This window comes from Haliotis rufescens, unplaced genomic scaffold (genome assembly GCF_023055435.1).
Source record: "Haliotis rufescens isolate VD_foot unplaced genomic scaffold, xgHalRufe1.0.p SCAF_2, whole genome shotgun sequence".
Taxonomy (NCBI): Eukaryota; Metazoa; Mollusca; class Gastropoda; order Lepetellida; family Haliotidae; genus Haliotis; species Haliotis rufescens.
In genome coordinates, this window is record NW_025963890.1 from 75,755,302 (window position 1) to 75,771,628 (window position 16,327).

The 16,327-nt window shown below is 42.9% G+C and overlaps 2 protein-coding genes across 10 annotated transcripts in view; both read right to left on the reverse strand.

The window, feature by feature from the left end:
- Window positions 1–522: 522 nt before the first annotated feature.
- LOC125382142 lies at window positions 523–4,306 on the reverse strand. The gene is made up of 2 exons (XM_048400571.1): window positions 4,235–4,306; window positions 523–4,131 (listed from the first exon to the last, which is right to left on the reverse strand). Exon 2 carries the CDS (start codon window positions 4,129–4,131, stop codon window positions 3,178–3,180), a length of 954 nt encoding a protein of 317 aa, XP_048256528.1. The 5' UTR covers window positions 4,235–4,306; the 3' UTR covers window positions 523–3,177.
- LOC124147603 overlaps window positions 523–16,327 on the reverse strand; it is a 60,320-nt gene continuing 44,515 nt past the window's right edge. For 4 of the 9 annotated variants that reach the window (XM_048400568.1, XM_048400570.1, XM_048400567.1 and 1 more), the window contains exons 19-22: window positions 11,063–11,236; window positions 9,654–9,832; window positions 5,353–5,530; window positions 523–5,048 (exon numbers count right to left, since the gene is read on the reverse strand). In XM_048400568.1, coding sequence (XP_048256525.1) covers window positions 4,672–5,048; window positions 5,353–5,530; window positions 9,654–9,832; window positions 11,063–11,236 — 908 coding nt within the window. In that variant the 3' untranslated portion in view covers window positions 523–4,671. The remainder of the gene's footprint in view (window positions 5,049–5,352; window positions 5,531–9,653; window positions 9,833–11,062; window positions 11,237–16,327) is intronic. The other 5 variants (XR_007222365.1, XR_007222363.1, XR_007222364.1 and 2 more) reach the window with 5 other exon arrangements.

Sequence of the window (16,327 nt, forward strand, 5' to 3'; positions counted from 1 at the left end):
GATGTGTTACTAAAAACAGAGTAAATCTGATTTTTTATTCATAATTCATGATTTAAATTGCTATTTTTAAAAAGAAAGAAAGTGCAGAATAGGAAATCCACTTTTGTATTATTGTCACATGATACTTCAGGTCTGGAAGTCTTTTGATACCCCTGATGACGACCGTTGAGTAATATGTTACACTGCTTCCAGCAATATCATGGCAGGGGAACACCAGAAATTGGCTTCACACATTGTACTCATGTGGGGAATTGAACTCGGGCCTCGGATGAACTATGAGCAAATGTTTTAACCACTAGACTACTCCTTCATTTCCTGATGACCTTTTAGCTTTAAATTTTAATCTCAAAAGGATTTCTGAATAAAAATTGCACTTTGCCTTTATCAACACCCTTGCCATTAGGTAGCCCAGTGGACAGTGTCATGCACATCTGGGTTCAATTCCCAGATGAAAACAATCCCAAGTCCAGCTCCAGGTCCATTATGATGCCATAATGTTTAACATATGGAACAAAACGTCAGAGAATGGAAATGTATATTTTATTGATACATGTCTACATATGTACATGTCAGATGTAATTATACAAATTATGTACACAATAAAATTACATGATAGGAGAATGTACATATGAGAATAAGAAACAAAGACCTTACAAGTAATACAGCTTGGCAGAATACCCATTTACAGATGTGCACTTCCACATCTTCAAGTCCATACATGACACTCAACTAAGAATTATATTACTATGAAATCTATTATTACTCATTAAATAATCTAGCTTTCTGATTAGTCTCTGGCCATGTTCTAAGATCCTATGAAAGTTAGATGACACATCTGTTCAATTGTGACACCATCTGTGATGATTTTGATGACAGCTTCAAATATGATACAGAAAGAAATCACTTACTTACTGGACAAACGCAAATAAGAAATGGTGTAAAGTTGCTGTTACAGGTACTTGGTTTGTGTGTACCAGGACTGATCTGGGAGTGCCTGGCTTGTCAAGCTGGAGACTGGCGCAACTACAAGACAGAAGTTCACTCTCCGTCCTCCCTACTCCTGCAGTAAACCTGTGCTTGTCATGAGAGGACGTCATGGATCCGGTGGTCATCATCCAGGACTTGTGTTTATGTGTGTCGTTGTTTCCAAGTGATATGGAACGTTGCTCCCGATATCACTTGGCACCGATTGCTCAGTTCGACAACAAACTACTCGGTACTGAGAGTGGGGTAGATAATACTCACGTGTACATTTCTACAGGTAGTGCAACATCTTGCAACAATCCAAACACTGAAACTCACTTGGCATTAGAATTGTTTGCTCCTTGTGACATGTTTGAAGACGACCATAATATTCCCCCCAGTTTTAAATTCATACTTTAAGTACTACCATATCAAGCGCCCCTAACCAGCAACCACTGGACCAAACTGCATGTCATACAAGCACGCCATTCTAAGCCTTGTGCACATGGCGGCCTGCATTTTATCTCTGTGAGACGCTAAGCACTAACATCATGATCAATACAAGAATACTAGATGAATACAAGAAGTCAACTAGGTCAGTTGAATAGCACATTCTGCATTGAAGGTATGATAGGAAACAAAACAATATTCAATAAGGAATTTGTTTCCTAAGAAGCAATTTTGGACAAAAGTGTCACACACACAGTAAGCTGAAGATGTGTTGAAACTTGTGATTGGTATTCCAACGGACGGATTAATATAGATATGTTAACAAATAAACAGTAAACTATGGTTATAATGAACTCAAAGGGACCACTAATTTTAGTTCGTAATAAAAACATGTACAGCATATATACAACAAATGGCCGGGACTAAAAAATAAGTTCGTCATATTTGTCATTTCATATAAGCGCATTCATCATAAACATAGTTTACTGTATACACTTGCATTAGGCCCTGTCTGCAAGTGTAAAAAACATACCCACAATTCACAAATCATGTAAAATCTGACAGCATTGTGGCACCTTTCAAACCACCTAATAATGCAATGTCCAGCCACCTTCATTGGGCCCTTGATTTAAGTGACCTTTGCAAGGAAAAACAATCAAGTCACACATGCAAAGCTATCACCTCTGAGAATGTCTAAGTAGATTCCTGTGCAACTCCTCCCATATTTCAAAATACATGTACTTATGACAGTCAAAGAGATAAGAAGCTTTGTGGTCTTCAGTCTACAGTGAAAGCCAGTCCAGACCCTGTGAATCTGGACATGTGTTCAATCCATTTCTGCTGGAATAAAAGCGATGTGAAACCCAACTCACTCGCTGACAGACTGGTGATACTGATAGGTCAATCATACACTTCAGTATAACTACTTCCTCTAACAGTGCTGTGTGTAATCATGGTAACAGTTGCAGGGAATTAACAACAGATCAGTAACAAGAACCATCATCTGACTCGCATCTAAGACCAGAACGTATCCTCTCCAGATTATTCACATTCTTCCCAGTTCAGTTTGACACTGGTGCCGACAAAATCATTGTGAACCCAAAATCATTCGAAAATGGCTTGCCTAACTTTGCAGAGAGAATGCCAGTGGCTTTGACATTGCAAGGGCACAGGGATACTAGTTAGCACCAAGCAAGGAGACGCCACTTAATTACCGGGTAGCATCTTATTGCCCTGGGTTGTCTAGCAATCAACCATCTGTTAATAGTACTGTACTGTTTCACAGTAACACATTTCTCGTGTCTTTCACATCCCACAAGAATTACCAGAATTGTAAATGTAAAATCATTTTGTTCTAAATTAAATCTTTTACCATAGCCAACACAAGGAACAGTTATCTTTCCCATAGCCAACTGATCCACTCATTGCCATGTGTGATCCTGGTGGCAGCAATCAATCCCCACTTCATAATTCTTCTTATATACATCTTGCATACAGAATCATTGTACTTTCACAAGTTAACACATCTCTCATACCTATCACAGAGTGACCTTAAATAAATGTCTTATTAGCATTGTAATGCTAATTTTTTTCTATTGGTTGGTTGAGATAATGCTTGTACCATGGGATCAGCAACGTCTTGTAAAGTCCTCGGACGCACTTGTACGCAGATCTATACGCCTCAAAGCTACAACTTGTGATGTAGTCCCTAACTTGTTTAGTCTTTTTTCTTGTTTATAGACAAGTACAAGTACAAGTCAAACATCATGGTGGAACAATGTCTACAGAAGTATTCACATTCCAGTAGCCCTGAAGATCTTTATGGTACCAATGTCCACAGGAGTATCCATGTTCCAGTAGCAATGATGACCTTGATGGTACCAATGTCCACAGGAGTACCCATGATCCAGTAGCAATGACCTTGATGGTACCAATGTCCACAGGAGTATCCATGTTCCAGTAGCAATGACCTTGATGGTACCAATGTCCACAGGAGTACCCATGTTCTAGTAGCAATGACCTTGATATTACCAATGTCCACAGGAGTACCCATGTTCCAGTAGCAATGATGACCTTGATGGTACTAATGTCCACAGGAGTATCCATGTTCCAGTAGCAATGACCTTGATGGTACCAATGTCCACAGGAGTATCCATGTTCCAGTAGCAATGATGACCTTGATGGTACCAATGTCCACAGGAGTATCCATGTTCCAGTAGCAATGCCCTTGATGGTACCAATGTCCACAGGAGTACCCATGTTCCAGAAGCAATGACCTTGATGGTACCAATGTCCACAGGAGTACCCATGTTCCAATAGCAATGACCTTGATGGTACCAATGTCCACAGGAGTACCCATGTTCCAGTAGCAATGACCTGGATGGTACCAATGTCCACAGGAGTATTCACATTCCAGTAGCAATGATGACCTTGATGGTACCAATGTCCACAGGAGTATCCATGTTCCAGTAGCAATGACCTTGATGGTGCCAATGTCCACAGGAGTATCCATGTTCCAGTAGCAATGACCTTGATGGTACCAATGTGCACAGGAGTACCCATGTTCCAGTAGCAATGATGACCTTGATGGTACCAATGTCCACAGGAGTATCCATGTTCCAGTAGCAATGACCTTGATGGTACCAATGTCCACAGGAGTATCCATGTTCCAGTAGCAATGATGACCTTGATGGTACCAATGTCCACAGGAGTATCCATGTTCCAGTAGCAATGCCCTTGATGGTACCAATGTCCACAGGAGTATCCATGTTCCAGTAGCAATGATGCCCTGGATGGTACCAATGTGCACAGGAGTACCCATGTTCCAGTAGCAATGATGACCTTAATGGTACACTGAATGCATTGTGTCCAGTCTATATGATTAGGAGTTATTGATCCACTAGCCAATCACTGATAATGATCGATCACTGGACACCTACAGTGATTTCATCATCAGCTGTTCCTCTGGGCTACACAATATGCCACATACTGCACACTTAGAGCCCTGTATAGTGAAGTCCTTTGAAGCTGTGACATTTCCTCTGGACTACACAATATGCCACATACTGCACACTTAGAGCCCTGTATAGTGAAGTCCTTCGAAGCTGTGACTGTTTCTCTGGGCTACACAACATGACACATACTGCACACTTAGAGCCCTGTACAGTGAAGTCCTTCGAAGCTGTGACAGTTCCTCTTGGCTACACAATATGCCACATACTGCACACTTGGAGCCCTGTATAGTAAAGTCCTTCAGGGCTACAGTATTACACATACTGCACACTTCGTCACATGAACCTGCTCCACGTTCCTTGTTGCTGCTGCTGCTGCTGCTGCTGCTGCTCGCTGAGCAGGTTCTGGCTGCGGCGCGACGACGGGGTTGCGATGGGGGCTGGGGGGTGCGTGGTACACCTCTTGGAGCAGGGGGATGTCTGGTTCTGTGAGGGAACTGAGACTGGTGTCGTACAGGCTCTCGCTGCCCAGGTCCTGCTGCTTGCTGATGTCGGTAACCGTGACGGCGGAGTCGATGCAAGGCTGGACGGCAGGCATGGTGTACAGGAGGATCCGGTTGATGATTTCATTATGCTTGTCCTGGAGGTCAGCATGGACCCCGCTGCCACCGTGACCTCCGACACCTGCAAGGGATGGGGGTATGTTATTGAGTGAGTTGTTTAGTGCTGCTTTCAGTTATATCACAGCATCACTGATTAAAGTTGGAGGAACGCGGTCTTGGAATTATTGATAACGGTCTTCAACAATTTTCTATTTATTAAGAATTCAACACCCATTTTTCATGTATTATGCACTGTACTACATCATAACAGGTGGTAACTAACTTGGTCAATACAAATTTAGATTTAGGGCAACACAAGTATGTCACTAGTGGCTTGGAAACTTGACTTCTTGAGACACAAAATGTCATTTTGAACATTCAGTTACCTTTCATGTTGATATAGACGAGCTGAGAGAGGATGACAGACATGCCCCCAGGTGGCGGCCAGACGACGGACTCGAACATGACAGGGATGATGGGTTTCTTCAAGATGTCTGCCAAGGCCAGTTCGCGGTTACAGTGGTGAGACACCACGTACTTGGGCGTGATGCAGGAGACGAACAGCTGTGGGCAGAATGTACAGTGAGTGAGTGTGTTGGGTTTTACGCCGCTTTTAACAGTATTCCCGTTATATCATGGCGTGTCAGCTTAATGTTGGAGGATTTTTGGTTGGTTGGTTTGTTGTTTAACGCCGCACTCAGCAATATTCCAGCTATATGACGGCGGACTGTAAGTAATCGAGTCTGGACCAGACAATCCAGTGATTGATATCATGAGCATCGATCCACGCAGTTGGGATCAATGACATGCATCAACCAAGTCAGCGAGCCTGACCACCCGATCCCGCAAGTCGCCTTCTACGACAAGCATAGTCGCCTTTTACGGCAAGCATGGGTTGCTGAAGACCTATTCTACTCCGGAATCTTCACAGGTCTCTGGAATCCCGAAGTGATGCAGGTCTCAGACCACGTGGGTGAAACCAATGAGCACGGGTATGGTGCTGACAAACCTAGAAACATAATCAGGGATTCGAACCCACAATATAGGTTTCTGGTGTGCCCAAGGCACGTAGCTCTGCACAATGAATCGTGCATTAGACGACTGAGCCACCCATGCCCCCGGGCAGAATGTACAAATGTAGTGTACAAACATCAAACAATAGTTATCATTGTTACTAATTGTAAGAATACTATAACTTTTACATCACTGTCAAATTCCTGTATTTTGGCATCAATCACACTAAACTAAACTTTCAGATTTTCAACACAAGCCCTCTTCACCGTCAACTACACAACAATCAGTTGTCCCGCAATAGCATTCATTTAGCCCATGGCACTCTCGTACATGAAGGCAGGAGAAACCTCACATCTTTCCACACATAAATCAACTGGAGACAGATGATCTTGGAGGTGGGAGGGAGTACTTCTGATTTAATAGAGGTAGTATTCTTAGAATTATTAACAATGATAACTATTGTTTGATAATTCTTACAAATCCTCTACCTCTATTACATTATTGCCAGAATATACCGAAGGGAAAGGTGGGTTCTGCCTCTAGAATACTCCCTGTATAGTTGACAGCAATTCCAATACCTTCCTGTGATTCCCTCATATAAATCTGCTTCAAATCCCAAAGAGTTTACATTCATTGAATTATTTGAAATCATGCAGTGGAATAATCAGTCAATATGTGATCCTTCTTTAGAACTACCATTTCATTGCTGATAGAGGGCGGGAGGTAGAGGGAGATGGGGAGATGGAGATGGCTCTCCTCCATGATTTAGACACAGTTTCTGAGGCAGAATCAGAGAATCAGGAGACTTGCATCTTTTGCGAGAAAACTTCCAGGCAGTGAGATTTGGGCTGAAAAGATTTTCGTAGAAGATGTCTGACCTGGGTTGATGTAGAAGATCTCGACGAGGAGGTAGTGGGAGTAGATCTTCCATTAGTAGAGACAGAAGTCTGGGAAACCATGGCCTGTTGGGTCAGATCCGGGCAATCAGAATGATGGTTACATCCAAGATCTACTTTTTTAATCACCTTGTCTAGTAGAGACCATGGAGGGAATGCACAAGCAAACAGATCTGTCCAATCCATCGACAGAGCATTGATCTGTAATGCCCTTGGGTCTTGTCCTGGACTGATGTAAATTGGGAGCAGATGATTCAGGCAAGTTGCAAACAGATCCAGACGAAGATGTCTGGATGGAGAGTCCATTCTGTAGCTACAATCCATCTGCATCTTGACAGACTGTCTGCTAGGATGTTCAATTTCCCTGGAATATGTCTCGCTTCCTTCCATCCAGCAATTGTATGGAGGTAAGTAAGTAAGAGGAATGCCCATTGTGACGATGAGTCCACAAAAGGAGGTGTTGGAAGGTGTTCGGTAAAGGAACCCGGGTGTCTAAGGATTGATCCCAAAGTTCATTGATCCAGGTTTGTAGAGGATGTAACTGTAATCTTCCTCTGTAAGTCAGATCCTGGAGAGGAGGGACACCATCTGACCGTGGGGATTGACTGTTTCTGAGCATCGTCAATCATGTGGATCATGGAAACAAAGCAATCCTCGGAGACATAGAATGCCGTTGTGAAGATGGAAACAGGCCCCTATGTAAACTAGGCCCTGAATGGGTGTGAGTTCCAACTTGGAAGGATGAATGAGGAATCCGAGGCATGTCACGAGTTGAGTCAGAAAAGTTCGATTCTAATACAGTTGAGACTTCTTCTGGTCTGCTGCAAGAAAATTTTCTAAGTATCCGTGTAAACAAACCAGACGGAGATGAGCAAAACTGATCACTGGTGCCGTTATTCTGGTGAATAATCATGACGAATCAAAATCCCGAACGGGAGAACTCTAAACTCACAACAACGTCCATTGACTGCAAAGCTAAGACATTTTTGTGATGACTGATGGATCGGCACATGGAGATTGGCATCTTGTAGATCAATACTGAAAAGCCAATCTCCTTGTTTTAGTGTTGAGAGTAGTATCTTGACAGATTCCATCTTGAATCTTGGAGGAGGGATCAGGAAGAATTTGTTCAGCTTCTTGAGATCGAAAATCGTCCACATTTCGGTGGTAATAAAAGCCCTTGCTGGTGTCTGTGTCTTGGAGGAGCTGAATGGCTTGTTTGTCCAGCAATGTGATGATGGCAATAACAGCCACCCTTAGTTTTGCTCCTTCCAGATGGAATCTGCGACAACACAGGAAGTGTAGCTTGTAGCCATGGGATACAAAATATAGGATCCAGTGGTCAGACATAATCAGTTTCCAGTTGGTGGCATAAAACAACAGACTGGACCCGGGGTTGTTATTTTGAAAAGTGGTAGTCCATGGTCTACCCCACAACCTTCCGACTTGAAGCCACTTCTGTAGTCAGATTGAGATTGAGATTGAGGAAAAGAATCTGTTTGGTGTTGGGAATGATCTGTTCATCAGAAAGGTTGAAAGGATTCCTTTCTAGAAGGGATAAACTAGCTGGTGCCCAGAAGGAAGTGTCTCTTGGTCGTTTGGATGATTCATGAGCTTTGACCACTAGGTTGATTGTAGACGCCTGAAGTCTCTCAGCCGTGTCTTTTCTAACCTCATCCACAATCTTCCCAAGTTGATTGGTAAACTAGGTTGTTGATTAGGTGGTGGTGTAGATAGCATGTCAGGTTGAGACATAATGTTGTCTACTTTTTTCTTGGCCGCATCTTTCTTCTTAGCCTTGGTAAGAGACTTGGTGACCTTAGAAGACTGTACCTTCAGTGCGGGATGATTTCCCTGCATTTCCTGCAGGTTAAGTGAGGGTTGCCTGAGATCATAAAAGGGCCATACTTATGACAAGCTGAAGGAGGAGGTGACACCATCTTGAAGAGTTGCAAAACCATCAATACTTACTTAATACTCATGTACTATAAACAGCCAATAAGACTACTACTTTAAAGTAATAAGCTTTTTTACCGAAATGGACAAGAATAGTGTGACTGCAACCAAGTGCTGGAGGAGCAGTACATACACAGGGAAGAAGTGAGGTTTTTGTCGCCTTCACACACTAGAGTACCTAGAGTACCTAGAGACTTGTGCAGAAAATCTGAAAATTTTAGTTAGTGTGATTGAAGCCAAAATACAAGATTTATAGCAGAGATAGATTGAGGTAGAGATTTCATTAGAATTGTTTAGTTTAGTGAGATTGCAGCCAAATTACAGGAATTTGTCAATGATGTTTTAGAGGTAGAGGATTCATAAGTATTACCATAATTAAGGCTCAGTGTTGTAATCATTCATAAAAAATGATGACATTTTGGGTTAAGTACCTGCATCACTTGGGGGTTTCCTCCCGCAATAAAATCACATGCGGTAATGTAACTTAAATACTGCTTACAGCACTACCCGTGAAGATCCGGGTTAGAATAGGTCCTCAGCAACCCATTCTTGCCGTTAAGGTGACTAACGGGATCGGGTGGTCAGGCTCGCTGACTTGGTTGATGCATATCATTGTATCCCAGATGCGTGGATCAATGCTCATGATATTAATCTGTCAGATTGTCTGGTCGAAACTGCCGTCATATAGCTGGAATATTGCAAAGTGTGGCGTTTAACAACAACAAATATACACGCTTACAGCACCCTTGTGTTGTCTCACTCACTGTGGTGTGAACCCAGCTCACACTCTATCTTCTCTGACATCATCTTGAACAACTCACCACACAGTTCCGAATGCCCTCATCGATCTTGAGGTTGAGCTGATCCCCGCCGCCCATCTGACCAATGTCCATCCAGCAGGTGAACCCCGCCCTCTCCAGGCGTGCCCGGAGACTCTGGACGTCGTCCTGGGAGTCCCACTGGTAGCTCAGGAAGATCTGCGGCAGGTCCGACTCACTCTCTGTTACAAACATACAGCCAAGATGCACTGTAGCTTGCCTTCAATGTTCAATACTGTTTATTTCAATTATTTTATATACATACTCACCACCAAAAGAAATGCAAACCATAGAAACATAGAGAGAAGTAAGTATGATAAAAAGAGATGTTTCCAATGTGTACCACTTAGTGACTAAACAATCAGTCAAGTGTTACCATAGAGTGTCTTTATTCTTATTATATTCTGCAAAAAGGTTTTCCAAACTTTACATGCTAATCCTGCATGAGACAAATAGTGCATTCAAGTCATGGATCTATGACATCATAAGTGATGCATACATGAGCGTCACTTCACACAACATACCAGTATGTTTATTTGTGCATCCAACCAAACTAATATCTGTTGAATAAGAGCAATTCTTCATATATTAGCTAACATTTATGGTTTTCGCGTTTCTTTTGTTGGTGAGTATATAGGTGTCTCAGCAACCTTTTAAGATATTTAACTTGCATGCTCAGCTTCAAAAGCCAAATGGTTTCACGAGAGGTTTCAAAAATGAAGTAAGACTAAAAAGAGTATGTAACAACCAGAACAGGCTAAAAAAATCTAAATATGCCACACATACTGATGGAAACAAATAAGGGAACATTGAAAAATATAGGGAAATAAGTTTTACTGTCGGTACTTTTGAAAAAGCATGCATACAAATTCAACACATCAGAATCAAATGGTGAGATGTGTTTGCGTGCAATGTTTCCAACATGTATTTGGGAACCCATGATAGCATATCATTTTGCAGTGTCTGAAACTAAGTGTTCCCTTATTTATTTCCATCAGTATATACTACTCAAAAGAAGTTAAGGATCACCTGATTCTTTCATATTACAATAGTTAATCTCTCATGCCATGACAGATTAACATTACCAATATGAAAGAACTGGGTGATCCTTAACTTCTTTTGCGTAGTATATATACTGCATCCTTACTATCATACCTCCACTACTTATTAACCCGATAGTCTGGTAGTCTAAACATGTGGAGGCTTGAGGCTGCAGACATGGGATTGGGGACAATATCAAAGGCATGTTTCACATATGCGCTGCAGTGACAGTACATAGGCATTGTTGCATACCAAGTTGTCAAGCCTAATGGTGCATGTCCACATGAATCTGGTGTGTGGTTATTGAACGCTATCTCTAGGTATGTAGTGGATGTGAGAGTAATGACTGAATCATGCAAAGCGACACGCACCCTTGGCCTTCTGGATGACGTCCACAATGTCGTCTCGCTTGATCTGTTCCAGGAACACCATCATGAGGTCGACCGAGAGGGAGGTGTTCCCGCTGGTCAGCACCCAGTCGGTCAGCAGGGCCAGGGCTGGGTTTAGATCCTCGTTGATCTGGTCAATCCGAGCCTGTTTGTAACCTGCAGGACAAACAGGCAGATCTTCATGACTTTCTAATTCAATGGTCACTGCACAACTCGGATGATCGTGCATGCGAGTGGTCTAACCCATTATTGTAAGTCAAACTTGCTGATATATTGTATGATTCACCACTTCCGAGGTCAAATGCTCAAAGGTACATAAAGGTTGAGGTAAGGTTAAATGGGGTTTAACTTCGCGTTTAAGATTAATGTGCCTTCCGTCCAACACCGTTGTCGAAGTTGAAGGGGCCTACGTAAATACTTCAAGTTATCCGAGGTTCGACACAAACGGAAATGATGACTAAAGAAGGAATATGCAAGGACCAAGCTTTTACTTTGAAACAAGTGTAAGTTTGACACATCAACTCAGCTGTTGACTTTGGTGGGTGATACCCTATGTGCCTCTACGGTATAGAGTGAACTTAGGTTCATGGTAGTCAACACGTGCATCTAGCAATAGAATTCACACTAACACTCATTTCCACTGGTAAGTATTTCTAAAATCTAGATGATTCCGTCTAACTTTACAAGACAAATACTCTGAATACAAGTTCACGGCCATAACTGCATTTTAGATGTTCCTGAGTCTAATGTCTGCAACTAGTGCGGACACAGACTACCTGAATCATTTTCTAGGAAACATCTGTGGAATTAAATACTGACAATTTTTTTAAAATAATTAACATAATATACCTGTAAAAAATTTCACCCTCACCATATCATTATGAATGGGTCTTCAGCAACTCATGTTTGCCGTTAAAGGCGACTATGCTTGTCGTAAGAGGCTACTAATGGGATCGGGTGGTCAGACTCGCTGATTTGGTTGATGAATGTCATCGTATCCCAATTACGTGGATCGATGCTCATGATGTCAACCAGTGGATTGTCTGGTCAGGACTCAATTATTTACAGACCGCCATCATATAACTAGAATATTGCTGAGTGCGACGTTAAACAATAACAAACAAACCTGGTCAAATATTAAATCAGCAATGAATCGAAAATAATACCTCCCTCCTGCAATTTGATAAATCGGGATAAAAATCTAATAAAGGTTTCCCATAAAGGTTTACTTGGCCTTTTTACAAACAGTAGTTTCTCCCATGATGGTGTTTTCAGAAGTCTAAAACCAAAACCTTTAAAGCATCACACAGCCTTACAAATGAATTCCCTTTCGGCACACATCAGCAGTACAAATGAGTAAACATTGTATACTGTCATGTGTTTTGTTAAACCTACAGCATCGCCAATGATGAAATGGCCACTTGACCACCTGGTACCTACCCATGAGCATACGGTCATCTTGACCCCTGGTACCTAACCGTGAGTTTACAGTCATCTTGACCTCTGATACCTGGTTCAACCTACCCATGAGCATACAGTCATCTTGACCCCTGGTACCTAGTACTACCTACCCATGAGCATACAGTCATCTTGACCCCTGGTACCCAGTCCTACCTACCCATGAGTTTACGGTCATCTTGACCCCTGGTACCCAGTCCTACCTACCCATGAGTTTACGGTCATCTTGACCCCTGGTACCTAGTACTACTTACCCATGAGCATACAGTCATCTTGACCCCTGGTACCCAGTCCTACCTACCCATGAGTTTACAGTCATCTTGACCCCTGGTACCTAGTACTACCTACCCATGAGTTTACGGTCATCTTGACCCCTGGTACCTAGTACTACCTACCCATGAGTTTACGGTCATCTTGACCCCTGGTACCTAGTACTACCTACCCATGAGTTTACAGTCATCTTGACCCCTGGTACCCAGTCCTACCTACCCATGAGTTTACAGTCATCTTGACCCCTGGTACCTAGTACTACCTACCCATGAGTTTACGGTCATCTTGACCCCTGGTACCTAGTACTACCTACCCATGAGTTTACGGTCATCTTGACCCCTGGTACCTAGTACTACCTACCCATGAGTTTACGGTCATCTTGACCCCTGGTACCTAGTACTACCTACCCATGAGTTTACGGTCATCTTGACCCCTGGTACCCAGTCCTACCTACCCATGAGTTTACGGTCATCTTGACCCCTGGTACCTAGTACTACCTACCCATGAGTTTACAGTCATCTTGACCCCTGGTACCCAGTCCTACCTACCCATGAGTTTACGGTCATCTTGACCCCTGGTACCTAGTACTACCTACCCATGAGTTTACGGTCATCTTGACCCCTGGTACCCAGTCCTACCTACCAATGAGTTTACGGTCATCTTGACCCCTGGTACCCAGTCCTACCTACCCATGAGTTTACGGTCATCTTGACCCCTGGTACCTAGTACTACTTAATCATGAGTTTACGGTCATCTTGACCCCTGGTACCTAGTACTACTTACCCATGAGTTTACGGTCATCTTGACCCCTGGTATCCAGTCCTACCTACCCATGAGTTTACGGTCATCTTGACCCCTGGTACCTAGTACTACTTAATCATGAGTTTACGGTCATCTTGACCCCTGGTACCTAGTACTACTTACCCATGAGTTTACGGTCATCTTGACCCCTGGTATCCAGTCCTACCTACCCATGAGTTTACGGTCATCTTGACCCCTGGTACCTAGTACTACCTACCCATGAGTTTACAGTCATCTTGACCCCTGGTACCCAGTCCTACCTACCCATGAGTTTACGGTCATCTTGACCCCTGGTACCTAGTACTACTTACCCATGAGTTTACAGTCATCTTGACCCCTGGTACCCAGTCCTACCTACCCATGAGTTTACGGTCATCTTGACCCCTGGTACCTAGTACTACTTACCCATGAGTTTACGGTCATCTTGACCCCTGGTACCCAGTCCTACCTACCCATGAGTTTACGGTCATCTTGACCCCTGGTACCTAGTACTACCTACCCATGAGTTTACGGTCATCTTGACCCCTGGTACCTAGTACTACCTACCCATGAGTTTACAGTCATCTTGACCCCTGGTACCTAGTACTACCTACCCATGAGTTTACGGTCATCTTGACCCCTGGTACCTAGTACTACCTACCCATGAGTTTACAGTCATCTTGACCCCTGGTACCTAGTACTACCTACCCATGAGTTTACGGTCATCTTGACCCCTGGTACCTAGTACTACTTACCCATGAGTTTACAGTCATCTTGACCCCTGGTACCCAGTCCTACCTACCCATGAGTTTACGGTCATCTTGACCCCTGGTACCTAGTACTACCTACCCATGAGTTTACGGTCATCTTGACCCCTGGTACCTAGTACTACTTACCCATGAGTTTACGGTCATCTTGACCCCTGGTACCCAGTCCTACCTACCCATGAGTTTACGGTCATCTTGACCCCTGGTACCTAGTACTACTTACCCATGAGTTTACGGTCATCTTGACCCCTGGTACCCAGTCCTACCTACCCATGAGTTTACGGTCATCTTGACCCCTGGTACCTAGTACTACTTAATCATGAGTTTACGGTCATCTTGACCCCTGGTACCTAGTACTACCTACCCATGAGTTTACAGTCATCTTGACCCCTGGTACCCAGTCCTACCTACCCATGAGTTTACGGTCATCTTGACCCCTGGTACCTAGTACTACTTACCCATGAGTTTACGGTCATCTTGACCCCTGGTACCCAGTCCTACCTACCCATGAGTTTACGGTCATCTTGACCCCTGGTACCTAGTACTACCTACCCATGAGTTTACAGTCATCTTGACCCCTGGTACTTAGTACTACCTACCCATGAGTTTACAGTCATCTTGACCCCTGGTACTTAGTACTACCTAACCATGAGTTTACGGTCATCTTGACCCCTGGTACTTAGTACTACCTACCCATGAGTTTACAGTCATCTTGACCCCTGGTACTTAGTACTACCTACCCATGAGTTTACAGTCAACTTGACCCCTGGTACTTAGTACTACCTAACCATGAGTTTACGGTCATCTTGACCCCTGGTACCCAGTACTACCTACCCATGAGTTTACGGTCATCTTGACCCCTGGTACCCAGTCCTACCTACCCATGAGTTTACAGTCATCTTGACCCCTGGTACCTAGTACTACTTAATCATGAGTTTACGGTCATCTTGACCCCTGGTACCTAGTACAGTGGTCCCTCGCTACAACGCTACCAATGGGGTCCAAATAATTGGTGGGCGTTATAGACGATGAGCCGTTTAACCGAGGCCGAGGCGGGGGAGCGCGCTCGGCAAATCTCAAATCATCAATGTGTTTATCTCACGTCACGTCAAAATAGTATATATTTTTTATGGACCTAGATCTACCTGTAATATCATTCATTTATTAAATCTGTCACATTTCACAATGTCTGAAATACGTATTCCATTTCAATTTATCATTTTTTATCGATAAATTAAAAAATTATTCACTATTTCCCGCGATGTTATTGAAAATAAAATTCTCGGACACACATTTCGACAACGGGTCCGCATCGAACATGTCAAAGAGCAAAATAAAGACGTTTTAAGCAAATCTTTAAATATATTATACAAAGTGATAAATAACATCAACAAAAACATATCTAAAAGTAATCAAACTTACATCTAAGTTATTATTTCCATCGTTCCGTGCGATCGCGTGTAATGTAAGTCAAATGACATCTCGGCTTTCGTCGCCTTGAATTCTCGGCTCGGACACAACGTTTAATGCAAAAATATATGCATGAAAAATCTTTGTCATAGCTCGTAACCTAGCATGATACATTCGCGAAGTTCCATATTTTTAATATATATCGTGATTTCCTGCTTAAAACATTCAGAATAACACGATTTAACAAAAAATCTTTCGCCAACTTCTGAAATTTATCAAACACGAGCTTGGTATCACAGCTATAATTTGATTGGCTGCCTGAGGTCACATGCTCAAAATTGACCAATCACGAAACTTGTAGCAGATTTCGGCAAGAAAGCGTCATTAGAAACAAATTTTAATCCAATGAAATCTCTTGTTATAACTACGGAAAAAAACCAGGCGATGTTACGAAAGCGATTACGAAATGAATGACTGCCGTGTTGTGACAGCAACTACATGTGTGTGACAGTGTCGCCTCAAATTGGATTGCCCACTAATTAAGAATATAAACTTCGCTTGT

What these genes read in the sequence shown, in the direction of transcription:
- LOC125382142 (XM_048400571.1), bottom strand. Translation starts at nt 4,131, where the DNA reads ATGGATACTCCTGTGGACATTGGTACCATCAAGGTCATCATTGCTACT.